Source organism: Fopius arisanus, unplaced genomic scaffold (genome assembly GCF_000806365.1).
Source record: "Fopius arisanus strain USDA-PBARC FA_bdor unplaced genomic scaffold, ASM80636v1 scaffold00039, whole genome shotgun sequence".
NCBI lineage: Eukaryota > Metazoa > Arthropoda > Insecta > Hymenoptera > Braconidae > Fopius > Fopius arisanus.
Window position 1 is genome coordinate 649,080 of NW_011887778.1, and position 15,220 is coordinate 664,299.

General features: G+C 39.1%; 4 protein-coding genes across 14 annotated transcripts in view; 1 reads left to right on the forward strand and 3 right to left on the reverse strand.

Moving 5' to 3' along the window:
* Window positions 1-5,453, reverse strand: part of Tsp26A (Tetraspanin 26A) — a 76,594-nt gene extending 71,141 nt beyond the window's left edge. For all 7 annotated transcript variants that reach the window (XM_011304845.1, XM_011304846.1, XM_011304841.1 and 4 more), the window contains exon 1: window positions 4,936-5,453. In XM_011304845.1, the coding sequence (XP_011303147.1) occupies window positions 4,936-5,022 (87 nt within the window). In that variant the 5' untranslated portion in view covers window positions 5,023-5,453. The remainder of the gene's footprint in view (window positions 1-4,935) is intronic.
* Window positions 5,454-6,921: 1,468 nt separating this feature from the next.
* mRpS24 (mitochondrial ribosomal protein S24) lies at window positions 6,922-7,851 on the forward strand. Its single transcript, XM_011304847.1, has 3 exons — window positions 6,922-7,099; window positions 7,201-7,384; window positions 7,504-7,851. Exons 1-3 carry the CDS (start codon window positions 7,073-7,075, stop codon window positions 7,791-7,793), a joined length of 501 nt encoding a protein of 166 aa, XP_011303149.1. The 5' UTR covers window positions 6,922-7,072; the 3' UTR covers window positions 7,794-7,851.
* A 2,866-nt stretch (window positions 7,852-10,717) lies between these two features.
* Window positions 10,718-15,220, reverse strand: part of twin (CCR4-NOT transcription complex subunit 6-like twin) — a 287,376-nt gene continuing 282,873 nt past the window's right edge. For all 5 annotated transcript variants that reach the window (XM_011304860.1, XM_011304858.1, XM_011304862.1 and 2 more), the window contains 4 exons: window positions 11,824-12,054; window positions 11,556-11,733; window positions 11,338-11,477; window positions 10,718-11,270 (listed from right to left, as the gene is read on the reverse strand). In XM_011304860.1, the coding sequence (XP_011303162.1) occupies window positions 11,194-11,270; window positions 11,338-11,477; window positions 11,556-11,733; window positions 11,824-12,054 (626 nt within the window). In that variant the 3' untranslated portion in view covers window positions 10,718-11,193. The remainder of the gene's footprint in view (window positions 11,271-11,337; window positions 11,478-11,555; window positions 11,734-11,823; window positions 12,055-15,220) is intronic.
* Window positions 12,235-13,316, reverse strand: Yip1d1 (Yip1 domain-containing 1). Its single transcript, XM_011304857.1, has 2 exons — window positions 12,983-13,316; window positions 12,235-12,888 (listed from the first exon to the last, which is right to left on the reverse strand). Exons 1-2 carry the CDS (start codon window positions 13,203-13,205, stop codon window positions 12,332-12,334), a joined length of 780 nt encoding a protein of 259 aa, XP_011303159.1. The 5' UTR covers window positions 13,206-13,316; the 3' UTR covers window positions 12,235-12,331.

Consider the following 15,220-nt stretch of genomic DNA (forward strand, 5'->3'; position numbering starts at 1 on the left):
GCTTCAGGGCTAAAGTAAGAGGGTACAAAAAAAAGTGCACAGGGTACATTCAAGTACTCAATGAGTACAATCCAAACCAACAAAAAAAAGTTAGATTTTTCAAACTTCGATGCCAACTTCACATAGCTAAATTATACCAATGAGATGAGCTGAAGTGAAACGACGTCAGTCGATTTCTACAAACACGGGATCATTGATAAAATAGATACCCGAAGAGGAGCCAGAAAATCCGTGAAAATTGAAATTGAATTTGCGTTTGCTCACATTTTGCGAGGATGTACGAAGGATAAACGAAACTAGACATAGGCGTAGCCGATTCGTGAGTCGACGGCACCAATCAAATCTGTCGCAAGACCGCGCCTGGAATCGACCCGATAGACGAGATTCCATTGGAGTAAGTGAGACAGAAACGTACAAACACAGTTGCACTCCAACAAGACTGAACAATAGATCTCCAACCCCATACCCAGAATGCCAACCCACCACCAGTCAGGGTATACAAACTTGCAGCAACGTGGACAACGTTAGTTTATGATTCCATTATACCTAGCCAGGGCATTCGAATTCTCTGATACATACGTTGAACATTTCCATCCAACCAGCCACGTTGCAACGATGAAAACCAATCACCCATATACCTCCAGCGGAATCAGTCTGAACTCATCCTGAAACTCCTAGTTTGTCCCCAGTTGTTTGTCCCACTTGAAAATTGACCATAAACTTTTTGTCCCCCGTGTGCACTTCCGTTCATGCAGAATAATCGAAAATCAGCTCAATATTGCCGTTGAAATGGAGGGGTCGTCAATCGTCTGGATGAGAGCCATTCAACGATCTCGTTGAAAATCCCACAATGGACTAATTTAAATTGACAAAAAAAATTGACATCATACTGGTTGGCGTACAGCATGTATATCGCTGTATAGTTACAGTGAATCAATCACTGGGGATTCTCAAAAGGTATCTTGAAAGAGCCGAAAAAAGATAAAAAAAACAAGTCAAGGAGAATGAAAGGGAGCAGAAAAGAGAATCTGATTAATGTCCCTCGACTTCTGAGCTATACCCAACTCTCCATTGAGCAGTGTAAGTTTCACATAAGGAGCCACAGTGGCAGATGAATGGAATCTCCCACATATACCGGGCTATCTTCTCCATTGTCAATTTCTCCAACTGCGGTATCTACTCTCTCGACTATCACGCAGGTTTATTTAGTATCAAAAGACGTCTACGACGCTTGAAATGTCATGAAAAGTCGATGCTGGGTGCGTTCAAAGACGATGAAGATATAGTGCATCAAAAGCACACACTGGTATGGAGACTCTTGAATAAGGTACCTTTGAGCTAAATTTACGCTCAATGCAAGTTAATAGCATTTTCATAACTCACTCACCCTCATACAAAATCCAATTACCTCCAAGTTTTCATTGAATTTTCGAGTTAACCGTGAGTTATATATTTCCAATGTTTGAGTACTGACAGTAATGACTCAAGTGAGCTTTCGAGAGAAAAAAAAGTTCGGAAAATCTATACGAATTAGCATCGAACCTTCATTCATTGTGAATACACTACACTTTCATGTTGTTGCAAATGTTTGCTTCTCTGACGACTCGGTTATAGTCAAATTAACCATAAAAATTCTACCGAGTGCAAGTGCAAGTCATGCGAATGATGTGAGTTTAATGTCGTCATGATGAAGGGTACACGTGGTGTTGAGTGACACAGGGGAAAACTTTACACACTTCACTTGTTTCAACTTCGACTCTGTATAATACCTCTTGTAATTCGATTAAAGTCAGCTTCGCCAAGTGGATAGACATCAGGTGCACCAAACAAAGGATAACAAGGCAAAAGCCCCCCGAAAAAAAAAAGAAACAAGTAAAAAAAAAAGTCAGCTCAGACGCGGAAATAAAAGAGACAAGGAGATAAGGTAATAAAACGGAATGATATGAATTGAAAGTGAGTTGCTGCTGTTCGTGTCGCTCAAGGTAATGAAATGTGACGGTGAAACACAAGTGTGAGGAAATATTTACCATGGGTTACTGCCTCGTAAAAACGTCAGCAGTAAAAAATATGAAATTCCTTATTGGAAATAACGTAAACTCAAAAATCGTCAATATCCTCAATATCCTGTACACAAAGGGGATAAAGAAAGTTGAAAAGAAAAAAAAAACCAAAAATAAAACTCATCGGTGTAACATTGTCCCTCAAACGCTTTTGGCTTCCCTCGGTCACGGGTAGAAAAAAAATTAACAGCCAGAGGACACGTTCCAATTGTTTCGTTTTACTCCTCGTTTTATTTTTTCTCTCCCTTGAAGTGGTTTTTCAGAAGATTGGTATCAAACAAAAACACTGGTGAGCCAAACGTGGTGGATGCGGGCTACGATAGAAGTGACATGGCCTTGGTTTTGTTCATTTTAAGTTTTTTTTTCTTCACACTCGATATAATCCAGGAAAAGTGAGCCGAGACCCAAAGAAAGGGAAAAACCTTGACGTCATTGTTGCCAATCGCCAGCGAGACAAAGAGCGGGTAGAAAAAAGAAAACGAGAATATTGGTCCTCCAGATATCAGATATCGAGACAAAAAGCTCGAAATATTAATTTCAATGAAATAAAAAGTAGATTAAAAGGTGCCAAATTGAAAAATAAAATTGTCTCTTCCCGATGATATTTCGATAAAAGTGACAACAGTAACAAAAAATTGCACTTGGGAGGGTGCAGTGTTAACGTGAAAAACAATGATTTATCATTCTCAATGAAACCCACGAATGGGAAGATCATTCTAATTTCCGGTGCTCTATCCTCCCTCTCGCTGGGGATACGATTATACAGCGAGGGGATTTTTTTTCTGCTGTAATCCGGCAAGTACACAGTCATACACCTGGGAATAAACCCGGACCCTAACGGTTGTTTCGCTGAGTGAGAGGAGAGAGAGAGAGAAAAAAAAAGATATAATCCAGACAGTGAAAAACTGAGAGAGGAAGCGAGAACGAACGAAATTCAAAGTCGCACGAAGGCGGAATGTAATGAGGACTGTTTCTTTGTAGTCTGTAAAAGGCTGGGAGCCGGGTGTGGGCGGTCGAGAAGAAAGTTATGACCCCTCAAGGTCTTTATTACGCGAATAATTCCTATCTCGCCTATTCTTCGAACGTGTGAAAGGTCCATGTCCCTACTTCTGTGGAAAAGTCATTCCTCCCGGTGCTGCGACAAGATGCGTCGACGGTCGGCCATGGTTGAACCGACATTCCAAAAATCGTCCCGGAACGATGCTATAATCCCCAGATTGATCCCCAATGAAAAATCAAAGAGACGAGTAAACCTTGTAAACGAGTAACATTTGTGGAGCATCGGCGGAATGCTGGCGAAACGCTGGCGTAGTGCTGCGACAATTTCCAAAGCTTTACCCATCGCTCTAACCTCATTGTCGGCTATCGAAATCCTGGAGACTCGATAAATCGATCCGATAAATCGATCCGATAAATATTTCATATCGGTACCGATAACACATCGATGTAACACGGCTTATTCGAATCATGAAGACAAATAGCTCGTTGGAGTTGGCGCACCTTTGATTCTCCCCGAGTTTGTATCGAACTAGTGGAGTTTAACCGGTAGAATGGTAAAAACCGGTTTTCAGCGAGAGTCTCTCGACGGGGCAAGTTTTATAATAAGATTCCTCAAACGCCTCTCAACGCAACCCAACAAACCCTCGGTCGGAAAAACCCATCGAGAGGGAGCAGGAAGGATACCCCATTGCTCTTATCGGACGTAACAGGGACAGTAAAAAGTGGCGATGTGTATACATCCCTGAAGAAATTTATCCATGTATTTGTGCGGAAGGGACTCTGGCAAAGGGGGCAATACACTGACGTTTTCATAAAGAACAGTATACACCGGCATTGCGTGTTACTAACGTAACACGAAACGCGCCTTCACGCGATTCTGCATTTTCTCTACAAGGCCTTTTTGCATTATTGGATGTGAATATTTGTGAAGCCCAGATAGAGACAAAGGGACAGAGCAGGATGGAGAGAAAAAAATAATGCTGAGCATATCTATTCATGATATGTTTTTGCCATTATCCCCTCTTGGTAACGTGACATTTTTGAGTTACTTCTAGTACCCGTCACCCTGGGAAACTTAATGTACGCAAAAAAATCGAGTCACGCCAGTGGAATAATTGTCGCCAGGGGGTGGTATGCTAATTTCTACCATGTTAGGAGCACGAGTAAGACTCAGTTGCATGTATTCTACACCAGATGAAAACTTGTCGGCTGTAAATTCGAATTCTAAATAATCGACCGGCGCATGCGTGATATCTCCTATTTTGGCGGGCAGATGCCTATTTATTCCTATTTTTTATTTTATCTCCTAGAGCACTACGCAATCCTCGTGGTGATTTCAATTCCGAAAATTGTCAAGATTTAATTAAAAAAAAAAGATTTAAGCCATATCTCAATTTTTTAACTCATGAATTGCTATGTTATTTTGAGAGAGAAATTTTGTGTCTCGAAAATTGCGAAACTGTTGGCGTACTTCAGAGGAAAAAAGAGAGAGAGAAAAAAAATTGAGGGATCAAATGTTTATACACATTCACGTGTCTGGCATGCATGTAGCAATAACCAGACCGCGACGTGCACCACATGTACTGCAATTGGAGCAGGCGAAATGCACCATAAGGGATACCTGTGCATTGAGGCTATACTACCCTGGCAACCCAGCGCCAAGTTATAAAACTTTTTTACTGTCTCTCTTTTTCTGTGCATCGTCCCCCCCAGTTCGCCATAAACACTGGTACGTTACCACATAAAAGGCGATGTTATTTTCGCCCCTTCATAATCTCCCCCAGAACACCCGCGAAAATGCACGAACTCAGAGTGCGAAACCTCCTCCACAAACTCCTTAATTAATAAATTAAATATTCAAAAAAATTCAACTCACCCAGAATAAAACGTTAAATCCAAAGATCACGTACTTCAGGCAGCAGCTCACTTCACTAGTATCCCTTCTGTACTTCCTAGCTGGCATGATTACGACACATTTGTCCTTAATTTACACTGAGGAACGATATTTCGCGCCCTCCGAAATTGAACGCGCACATGTGCACTCCGAATTATTCACTAGAACTGGTGTAAACACCGGAATAATATCAATGAAATTAAAAATTGAAAACGTAAACAAACCGATAACACACAAATATTCACTGTGAACGAGAGAACTAAAAATCTCTAACTAAAAATCCCGAATTTCACGTTGGATGCATGAGTGAAAATTACTATCCAACCGATTTATGAGATTATGGTGAAAAGGGGTGGGCAGTAGTCGTCTTTGGCCGATCAGCTGATCGTTGTAATGGCCGATACAACAATTACGACTACTGCCATTGTCACGTTCCGGCGGCACACTGGCTTCGTTGGCGCCGCGATCAACGAGACTGAGCGGGTCAGACTATCTTATCCCCTTCCACTCCTCCGACGCCAACCCTCAAACCTGCGCGACCTTCTCCCCACTCCGCCCTGTACTCTCTCCCTCTCTCGCCCCTTTCCACCATCCGCAATCGCCCTCCCCCCTACTTCTTCCCTCACTCTCGTCGCTCCTCACACCCCTCCTCGATCCTTTCATGTCACCTCCTGTCCTTTTCTCTCCTTTTCTCTCCTTTTCTCTCCTTTTCTCTCCTTTTCTCTCCTTTTCTCTCCTTTTCTCTCCTTTCCTGTTCTTTCCTGTTCGTTCCTGTTTGTTCCTGTCCTAGTCGATTCTATTTTGTCTAATGCTGTTCTATTCTGTCCTTTCACGACCTCTCTTTACCTCTCTTCAAATACTTTCCACCTCTCTTCACCCCTCTTCAAATACGTTCCACCTCTCTCTCACTACCCTTCCCCAACTGCTGCGCTATTCTACCCTCACCAACTCACCCTCAACCCTCGCGTAGTCTTCGTCGTTCACCCGCGCCATTTGCACACTACCCGTTTCTCTCGTCCCAACAGACACAACTCCTTTGACACGCTCCCGTGGCAGCAGCGTGCGACAACCTGATGCCTTTGCGCACGCGCTTTAGAGAACTACCCTTATGGATGTCAAATAGTCGCACGCTTCTTTGTTTTTGTTTTTTTTTTTTTTGGAGGGATTGAACGAAGGGGCATATTGAAAATGCTTTGAAGGGCTTGAAACAATTCACTCTGGGGCTCTTCGGGGTGACGACTAGTGAGTCGTGTGGAAAAGATGGGTTAAACAACAAATTATAATGGGTGAATAAATATTTGAAATTATATGATTTTTTGAGAGAACTTTGTGATGAGGAGAATGGATTGAGGAAAGCGGATGAGTTGGGCAATTGTTAGAAACGGATTTTCAACGGTTTATGATTCTTCACGAAATACATTGTATTGTCCAGGGTTCAGATCGTCACGTGAATGTGATCACCAAGGTAAGCGGAATTGTAATTGCAGGGGAAGCTCTAAGTGGGTCAAAGTTATATTCATTTGAGATTAGTTGAGACAATGAGGAATTCACGAGGTTTTTTTAAAATTTCAATTCGAAGGAAACGCGGGATGTTGCATCAATCCCCTCGAATTCCAATCCCACGAATTCTCTCATCATGCCTTTACAATTATTGCATTATATTAATTTCCATTTTAATCACAAATGAATTATTGACCGAAATTTTCATTTTCAATTTTTGGGGGGCACTATAATAAATAATTTCCATTCGAAAAAAAAATAAAATTAGAATATGCAATTCCTGCACATCATTATTGAAATTGAATCCCCCCACCCCCATTTTTTTCTCTGTTTGATTCTTTTTTCTGCTGTCATTCATTTGAAAATTATGTACGCAATTTTCTCTCTGAACAGCAGTGTGTATAATTACGATCCAAAGATAGTAAAGTTTTTAGAGAAATATATTTCCATGCTGATAACTTATCATTTGAGTTATATTCGTCTGACTAGGCTGCAACTGAACCTACTATTCTAACCTATGCATCGAAGTCTTGAGGATTGTCTGTTTTTAAATGTCGGTGTAAAATATTTAAACATAAAATACACGTGATTTCCTCTCATATTGACAAATAAATAACCAATGAGAATGACGTCACTGCTACAAAATGTAAGCCCTTTAATTACCTAAATCTGCATGCGAATAATAAATCCAAACATTGTGAATCTTCTGAATAAAATATGAGGATATGTGAATTTAATAATATTTAGGGTCTTCGAACGCTGCAACAGCAGTCCTGGCAAAGGTGTTTCCACATATCAGCAATTGCAAGCAAAAATAATCGGTCAGGTCGTCACAGGCCATCCCTGAAACACAACAAACCCCTGACTTACGAGATGGCGATGACCCCTGAATACTTGGCTCACAGAAAGTCATGGAATTCCTTCAATACCTGTGAGTAATCCATTAAAACCACCACGGAACCCAAAATATATAGCATTTTATTTAAAATTTTCATTCTATTTTCATTCACGTCTTCCAATTGATTCTTAAATGAAAAAATATTTCACCAGCAAATATTCAGGATGGCAACAGACCCTCTGAGACCGCAATAGAAGACATGTTCATCCGTCGTTTTATGACAGGAACATGGCACAACATTTTCCTCTCGGAAATAATAATAAAACGTCAGCACAACATAATCAGAATAGGAGGTATAATAAAACAGAATCTGGCACCGGGGAAATTTTATTTCCTGATCGGTTACACCCAAGAGCTCCTCAGCTACTGGCTCCAGTGTCCCGTCAAAATAGAGCTCCAATCAGTGGTTGACAGAGAAGCTGTCATTTACAAATACATATAATCCTCCTGTATCGATAATTAAACAATTAAATAGCCTTAATACTGGTAAATAATGAAAAATGAGTTTTTTTTATTCATCATCATTTTTATTAATCATTACACTTGTTCATGATGAAAACGTAGCCCATATACATTATTGCATTTTTCTCGTAGACTAAAAAAAAATCACAATTTCTTTTCAATTTTGCTTGATACGGTGGACCGATTGGGACAGATTTAGGTACAATTTTAACGTGCTGATTAAAAAAAATTATCCAGACTGTTGATTTATATTCTACTAGATACACCCTTCTTCGTAATATGCCTTTACAACTCACAATTCATTTATCTCTTCATTTTTTCCTATCTTAATACTTTACCAGGTCTCGCAAAGCTACCTATTTGTACTCTTGCACTTGAATTATGCGAGTATTATCTCATTTCAGTTTTTATCTCTGATTTTCTCGTGTTGAACGGAGGAGATGATTAATTTTCACTTCTATTTGCTATTGATAGTCCATAAATATTGATGTCACGTCACATGATTATAAAAAATATGAAACTAATATTAAAACTCGCATGTTTTCGGTTTTCAATTATTGCTGTTCTCTTCGGTTGAACAGAAACTAGGATTACAATAATGGTAATTCTGACTAAATGCTCTGGCGATTTATCACTGCAGCGAAAAATTAAAATGCGTCCATAATCTTATAATTAGATAATTCAGAAACTGGTACGCGATCGGGAAGGATGCATCCTGTATTGTGAATTAATATCCATTTTTTTTATCCAATGAATTTTGAGATTTGGAGTGTGACTGACCCAGGAGTGATAAATTGTCGTGTTTTCTTTCGACTAAATTGTGCACAAGTAACTCTCGGATTTCCCAATTAGCTACCGCGAGACCCGATTAATTCGATAAATCATGATTTTTTTTCTTCGAAATTCTTCGTTATTCCAAATGCGGAAACGGGTGTAGTCAGCAGTGAACTGATGGACAGGGATGCATCGAGCTTTCTTCAAAGACATTTATTCACTTTGAACTCAAATCGATTCATCTCCTCCCATAAATTCACTATTGCAACCTATTTTAATCTATTTTAAGCAGCTACGTTTACTCAAATATGTGGCAGACATTTTCACCATCATATATGATACATTTCATTTCATACCTACTATTCCTTCGTTCCTTTTCAATTAATCTTAATGTCGTGTTCTTAAAAAAAACGAGAAAAAAAAATGCATTTATCCAGAGAAAATTAGTGCATGAAATTCCCCCCTCTCAAAAAAATATCCAAATTAATTAAATGGATCGTACCATGAATATCAATAGCTCGACGTTAATTCCCCCAAATTTTTAAATTCTAATTATAGTTCTCATGGTCAAGATAACGATACTTCGCCGTCTAAGGAAAAATGACAATCTAATCAGAGAAACGAGAAAATAAAAATTGTCAACTCAATTTTTCTTCATTCATATCCTAATATTATCGAATAAGTGATACCAAATTCGAGTGCGTGCATGCAATAATTATTACCATCGTATATTAATCATAAATTCGCAATGAGAAAGAAAAAAAAAATATGTAAGGAATGGGATGTTCGTCAAAATACTCACAAATCGACATTATTTACTGGCATATAACGTAAGAATGATTTGGAGAAACATGACTTCTTCATTACTTTGTTGTCGCAGTTAGACAATACATGATGCATCTTGTCAAATTAGGCCCGAGATCATTTATAATCTATAGTTATGATATAATCTTAATTGTTTTTTTTTTAATTTCTCTTATGAATGGAAATTCAGCAGTGAATTGTTTTTAATTATCTCAACGACCTAAAATCACATGTAAAATGATTTGTTCTGGAGATAATTTTACATTCACCCATTAACCCCTGAATTTAGCTGAAAAAATTGGAAAAAAAATATCCCCAACAAACCAATATACCAATACAGAATGCGAGACGCTGTTTTGTTCAATTAAACCTACAAATTACCTATTTATACAACATTCACTACACTTATGTATGACCTGGGGCAGTCAATCAATTCACCACTTGTTTACCTCAGTGGCCTCCAATTATCATCTAAAATTCGTATCCTTTTTACAAATTCCAAACTCATTGAATTCCTAAATACATATGTATAATTTCATTGAATCATCGATTAAAATTCCTCAGAAATCGAAATTCATGATTTTTAAAATGTAACGTAGATTTCAAAATTAATTCCGATCCCTTGCTTCTTCCAAAATAATTCTCACTTCAATGGTCTAATTACTTTTGTACAAATCGAATAAACTTTAACCACCGTATCAACAAGTGGCGAATTACTCACACGTATATGTAATAACTATACTAGAAATGCAAACTGATAGGTTTATACTCATGAAGTGAATGTTTTAAAAGAAAAAAATAATAATTGAGAAAAATAATTTTTTCCAGAGATGGATACTACAATTACGTTGAAACATTACAATTACCATACTTACAATTACACTCGTCTACAATATTATCTATTTCTCTTATTTAACATTATCATTATCAATATACGTGGCCAATAAGAACAGTTTTGTACTTGCATTGAAATTGTATTTTTTTTTTAAGTCAACTCCAATCACTTCGCACAGCCCAGTATAGCGTGTATGTTTTCATTTTTTTTCTTTTTAAATTATTTTCTCTTTTTCTCTTTTTTTTTCTTGGTTTTAGTTTTGTTTAAAAATACAATTTTTCATGGATGGCAGCATTCTTATCAAAAAAGTTGGCTTTGGAGAATGTTGTAATGACATTTAGGAAGAGGTCAAAGATTTTATTTCATTTTCCTTTCAATGGATTTTCCTTTTCTCTAGTAGATGCTAAGTTCATTAATAAATATGTGAAATTGTTCCAATTGTTAATCTCAATATCACAGAGGCTTGATCGGAATATTCTCATTTTTTTTTCATATATTTTCATTATTTCATTTCATTCGTTTCATTAGTTTCATAGGAAAATAGGTATCTACACGTTAACTTCGTGAATCGTAGATGATATTCCATATTAAGGACTTAAAACTCCATAAAAATGCAATACACTATACATGGGCTAAACGCATTACAACACGACTTCCGTCACCTGGTCATATATGAATGAGTGTGAAATCGCTATCTGTCGGTTTTTTTTAATTAAATATTTTATCTTACTCTTTCCTTGTCGTTTTCAATGTGCGGTAATATGGAGTATTGAGTCATTTCGCTGTGTAAGTATTTTGCGAGTTTTATTGCCAGAGCCAGAATGTTGTTGGAGTGATGAGGGGGTTGCTGAGATATTTTTATCGTTTCCGTTCGTTTCCGTCTCTTTCATTACAATAAGTCGCTAGTTTGTTTTTGCTTAATCATTTCACTTATTGCTTATTGTTTGGGCCTAGAACGTAGCGGCTGCTACCTGCGGGAGATTAATCCATTACTAGTCCCCACTATTGGATTCATTTCCAATTCGACTAATAATGGAAAGTGGTCTGAGGAAAATAAAAATTATTATTAATTTGCATTCGATTACTTTTATTTTTTACTTTTATGATTTACCTGATGGTATATGAGGATGAGGGCATCCAACAACTTTGTGTTCCCTAAACCAGTCAGCACTCAGGGGGCCCAGTAGTCCCAGTGGGACCATGCTTTGTTTTGAGTAGAATATGTAGTCAATTATTCCTTTGAAGTCAAATCTGGGAAGAAAATTAAAATGTCACGTTATCAATTAATTCGCCTTCATCGATTGCGAGTGATTGAGGAATAATTCTCACGTGTAATTCGTATACGGCATGATGTCTTCACTGTAAGCGGAGGCAAGTTTGAATGAGTGAATGAATTCGTTGGGTTTGTCACATCCTGATATTTTTTGCAGGCAAGATTTATACCCCAGTTCTTTGAAGTCACGGTGATCAGAAGCAACACGTCCAGATGTCAAAAATTCTATTACACCTGTGGGTGGAAATAAAAAATCGGATCAGAGAGAATTTTTATTATCAATTAATTAATTAATTTTGTAAGATGTTCGGATTGCAGGAGTACCGGAGTCAGGTAGTGAGTTGAAATCTCCACAAAGCAGCAATTGAACATTGGAAGAGTCAGGTTTGTGCCCTGGTCTGAAGGACTGACCGGCCTGATCGAGGATTGACCGAAGCTCATTGCTCAGCATCATTGTTTGAATCAATTTAACATCACAGAACTCTGGATCCCAGTGGATGTGTGCCGTGCACACGAGAATTGGCTGTTGGATCTGGGCGGGATCAGTGGGCAGTCCTAAAATCGCCGAGGAAATTTTGTCAATTAATTTTCACCCCATGAAAACAAAAAAAAATATTCCATCTCGCTCAATTCATTGAAAAAATATAATTTTCATGACTTACACCAAGGGATATTTATTTTATTTTAATATTTTTTTCATTTCTGAAGGTTTTACAATAATATAGAAGACCAGAATTATATTCCAATAAATTTATTTACAATACAAATCGTAATTACAATCTCTTACAAATAAAAATGATAATCAGACCGGACGAAAAATCGTAAGTCGCATTCAGAATATAACGATCAGAGTGAATACACCATACAATAGGAGACATGGATAAGCAATGAGTAATCGTTGTTTCTCCTCCCCGGACATGGCAGAAAATAATCTAGAAGCAGAGAGAGTGGCCCAGGCAACAGCGAGAGCACCGACAGCCATCCCCAAGGGTCCCTTAAGGGTGGTGAAGATGCTGATTCCAGCGAGTCCAACGACAGGCAATAAACAATACCCAAGAACCGAGGCAACAGATCCGAGAGTAATATTCCCAGTGCTGCTCATGAGAGACTGAAGGATGTACATGAGTATGCAGGAGGTCACAGCCAGCCCATAAACATACCCAAAATGGGCTTTGGATCCAGCGAGCAGGAGAAAAGCAGCGAGGACGAGGCAGAATGCCACTGGTCCCGCGAGATCAGCATCCTGGAGAAGATAAGTAGCATCATCAATCTGTCCCCTGCGGTGGAAAGGATTCAAAACCGCCAAGGTCTTCTGGATGATCCTGTCTGGATCGATTCCAAGCTCCTCCAGGAGTGGAGGCTCATCCTCCTCCTCTCCAAATCCAGCAGCTAAAATAATCAAATCCTGTTGATGGATTTTGCTCTCACACTGTTTATCAGCTCCGAATTATTTAACACTCAGTGCAGGGGTAAATTAATTTACCTTTTCCGTAGTCGTCAGATGCATACGATATCTCCCCCCCGTAGTGGCCCTGCGTCGGGTCCAGGTAGCTCTTCTGGGAATATGCATAATCCGTACCCTGATCATCTCCGTAGGATTGAAAGTCGAATTGTGGGTTAGGTTGGCCAAACCCAGCGGGTTCAAAGTTATATTGGCCTTGGGGTGGTTGGCCCCAGTAATTGTCCTGACCGGTGTAACCGGACATTTGTTTGTACAATAATTATCACTATTAATCAACGCTGTTTACGTTTATTAACAATTTTTGTGGACTCGAGACGTTTTGTTGACAGCACGACGGAAATGACGAACTTGCCGATCTGTTTTATCAAGTGGTGCACAAGCTTTGGGATACGATTACGAGAGGCGGTGTTGTACGAGCGCCGCCTCAGGGCGCGATTTTCAAAGCTGAAGAAATCAATTTTAAATGACAAACAACAGTTGATTACTGCAATTTGTATATGGAATGGTTGATTGATCGGAGAATAATTTGATTCATGGATAAATAAATGAATTTTTACAGCATGCTCTTTCAATTCATCGCTGGTTGATTAATTGTGGGCAAGTGGCTCTTCAGGAAGCAACGGAAGTTTGTGGGGGAGCACAAACGTGAATAAATCACCGTTGAATTAGCCTAGGTAAACCCACGGGTGTCCCGGGTACCCATAACCGGTCGTAGAAGCCTCTCCTTGAACTCGTAAATTATTTGAGGGAATCAATATCAGAAGAGTGGGCTTTCGCGAGAGAGCTCTTATCGCTCGTGACGCTTGAACGGTCACCAACATCTCTCTTCCAGTAACCTTCTTATTTTCTACCATTTCGTTCATTTTATTATACCCTTTTTATCCCTCCCCTGGAAAAGGAGAATCAGCTATCCGAGGGTTGGCCAGAGTGACATTGAATGGAGAAGCGTTTGAGATTTGATTTTCGAGTGTTCAAATTAATAACGGTTCGGGGATTTTTCCCCTCGAGTAGGTCTTTGGAGATGTTGACATCAGTCACATTCCCTCCGATAAAACTCGAGCGAATGGCCAGTGAAGATGGGACATGTATAAAAAATATTCAAGTTTCAAGCGGAGTGCGAAAACTCAATTGTCGCTTTAAAAATTTCAGAAATATCCGGGATTCCCTCGACATGGATTCTGCAATAATGATCAACATCAAAGGATGCCATCGATCTCTCCCTCGTGACAACCCCAGAGCATCAACTCCATTCGCCCTGAGGATATCGATTAATCCAGATAATTCGACTTAGTTTAATACCTGGACACAGCAATTTCACAGGTATAATCCTCGATGCTAACTGGCCATTCGGCCTTGCGCAATTCCATGAAAACCAAGTACAGATAATTGTAGGTGAAGTAGGTGGAGGGTACCACATGCTCACGATCGTATTTCAGACGACTTATTAATCGTCAAGGTTTACCAGATGCATGAGCATACACGTACATAAAACTGGCAGGAGGTCTCACGTTACTATGCAACGAAAATTTATTACGAGCAACGTTATGACTCAGTGCACTGTTGGCCATTCATGTATTATTCTTTCATTACAAAATCTACTTTTTACTCTTTACTCGGTATTCTGGCATTGCGTGCCAATGATTAAGAGTTGCATCCACCATCAATTATGTACAGGGATCACGCGTTAATTGGCTTGAATTACAGAAATGCGTATACACGAAGAGTCGTTAACCATTTGTAGTGGGAAATTATTGCCAGAGAGGTTGAAAATACATTGAGGGTAAAAATCTATCATGAGCTAAATTCCCGTGATCATTATCTCCTTCACTTTCACTCCTCCTGGATTGGTTGGCCTGTATTTTTTTTTTGTTTTTCATCTCGAAGATGAATTTCAACCTTGGCCGCTTGATTCGCTTCATTACGGATAAATGGAGCACTGGGGGAGAATGATGCGCGATTATAGAGCAGTTCAGACTCATTTTCAAGTTTTATGATTCTCAATAATACTCCGGGGGCTTCCTCAATAACCGTGAGATCGAGGTGAAATTAATTGTGGAAGTGAGTTGAGGTATTCCGAGTGGAGTTGAAAAAAAATTTGTGCAAACACCTTAAACTCCCAGTCCCTCTCGTACAAGTTTATTCAAAGGATTTCTTCTTGCACTTTTATCACGTCGGATTGGGGGAAGGTAGAAAGCCATTCAACTTTCCTCATTCTCCACTCTCCGTATTTCTCCCTGTCTCTGTCAGTGTCAATAAAAA

Bases quoted from the DNA above. Each gene is read 5' to 3' on its own strand.
- mRpS24 (XM_011304847.1), top strand. From the start codon at position 7,073: ATGAGAATGACGTCACTGCTACAAAAT. The intron at 7,100-7,200 runs GTAAGCCCTTTA...AATAATATTTAG, and splicing joins TGACGTCACTGCTACAAAAT to GGTCTTCGAACGCTGCAACA. The intron at 7,385-7,503 runs GTGAGTAATCCA...ATATTTCACCAG, and splicing joins ATGGAATTCCTTCAATACCT to CAAATATTCAGGATGGCAAC.
- Yip1d1 (XM_011304857.1), bottom strand. From the start codon at position 13,205: ATGTCCGGTTACACCGGTCAGGACAATTACTGGGGCCAACCACCCCAA. The intron at 12,889-12,982 runs GTAAATTAATTT...TGATTATTTTAG, and splicing joins ATCTGACGACTACGGAAAAG to CTGCTGGATTTGGAGAGGAG.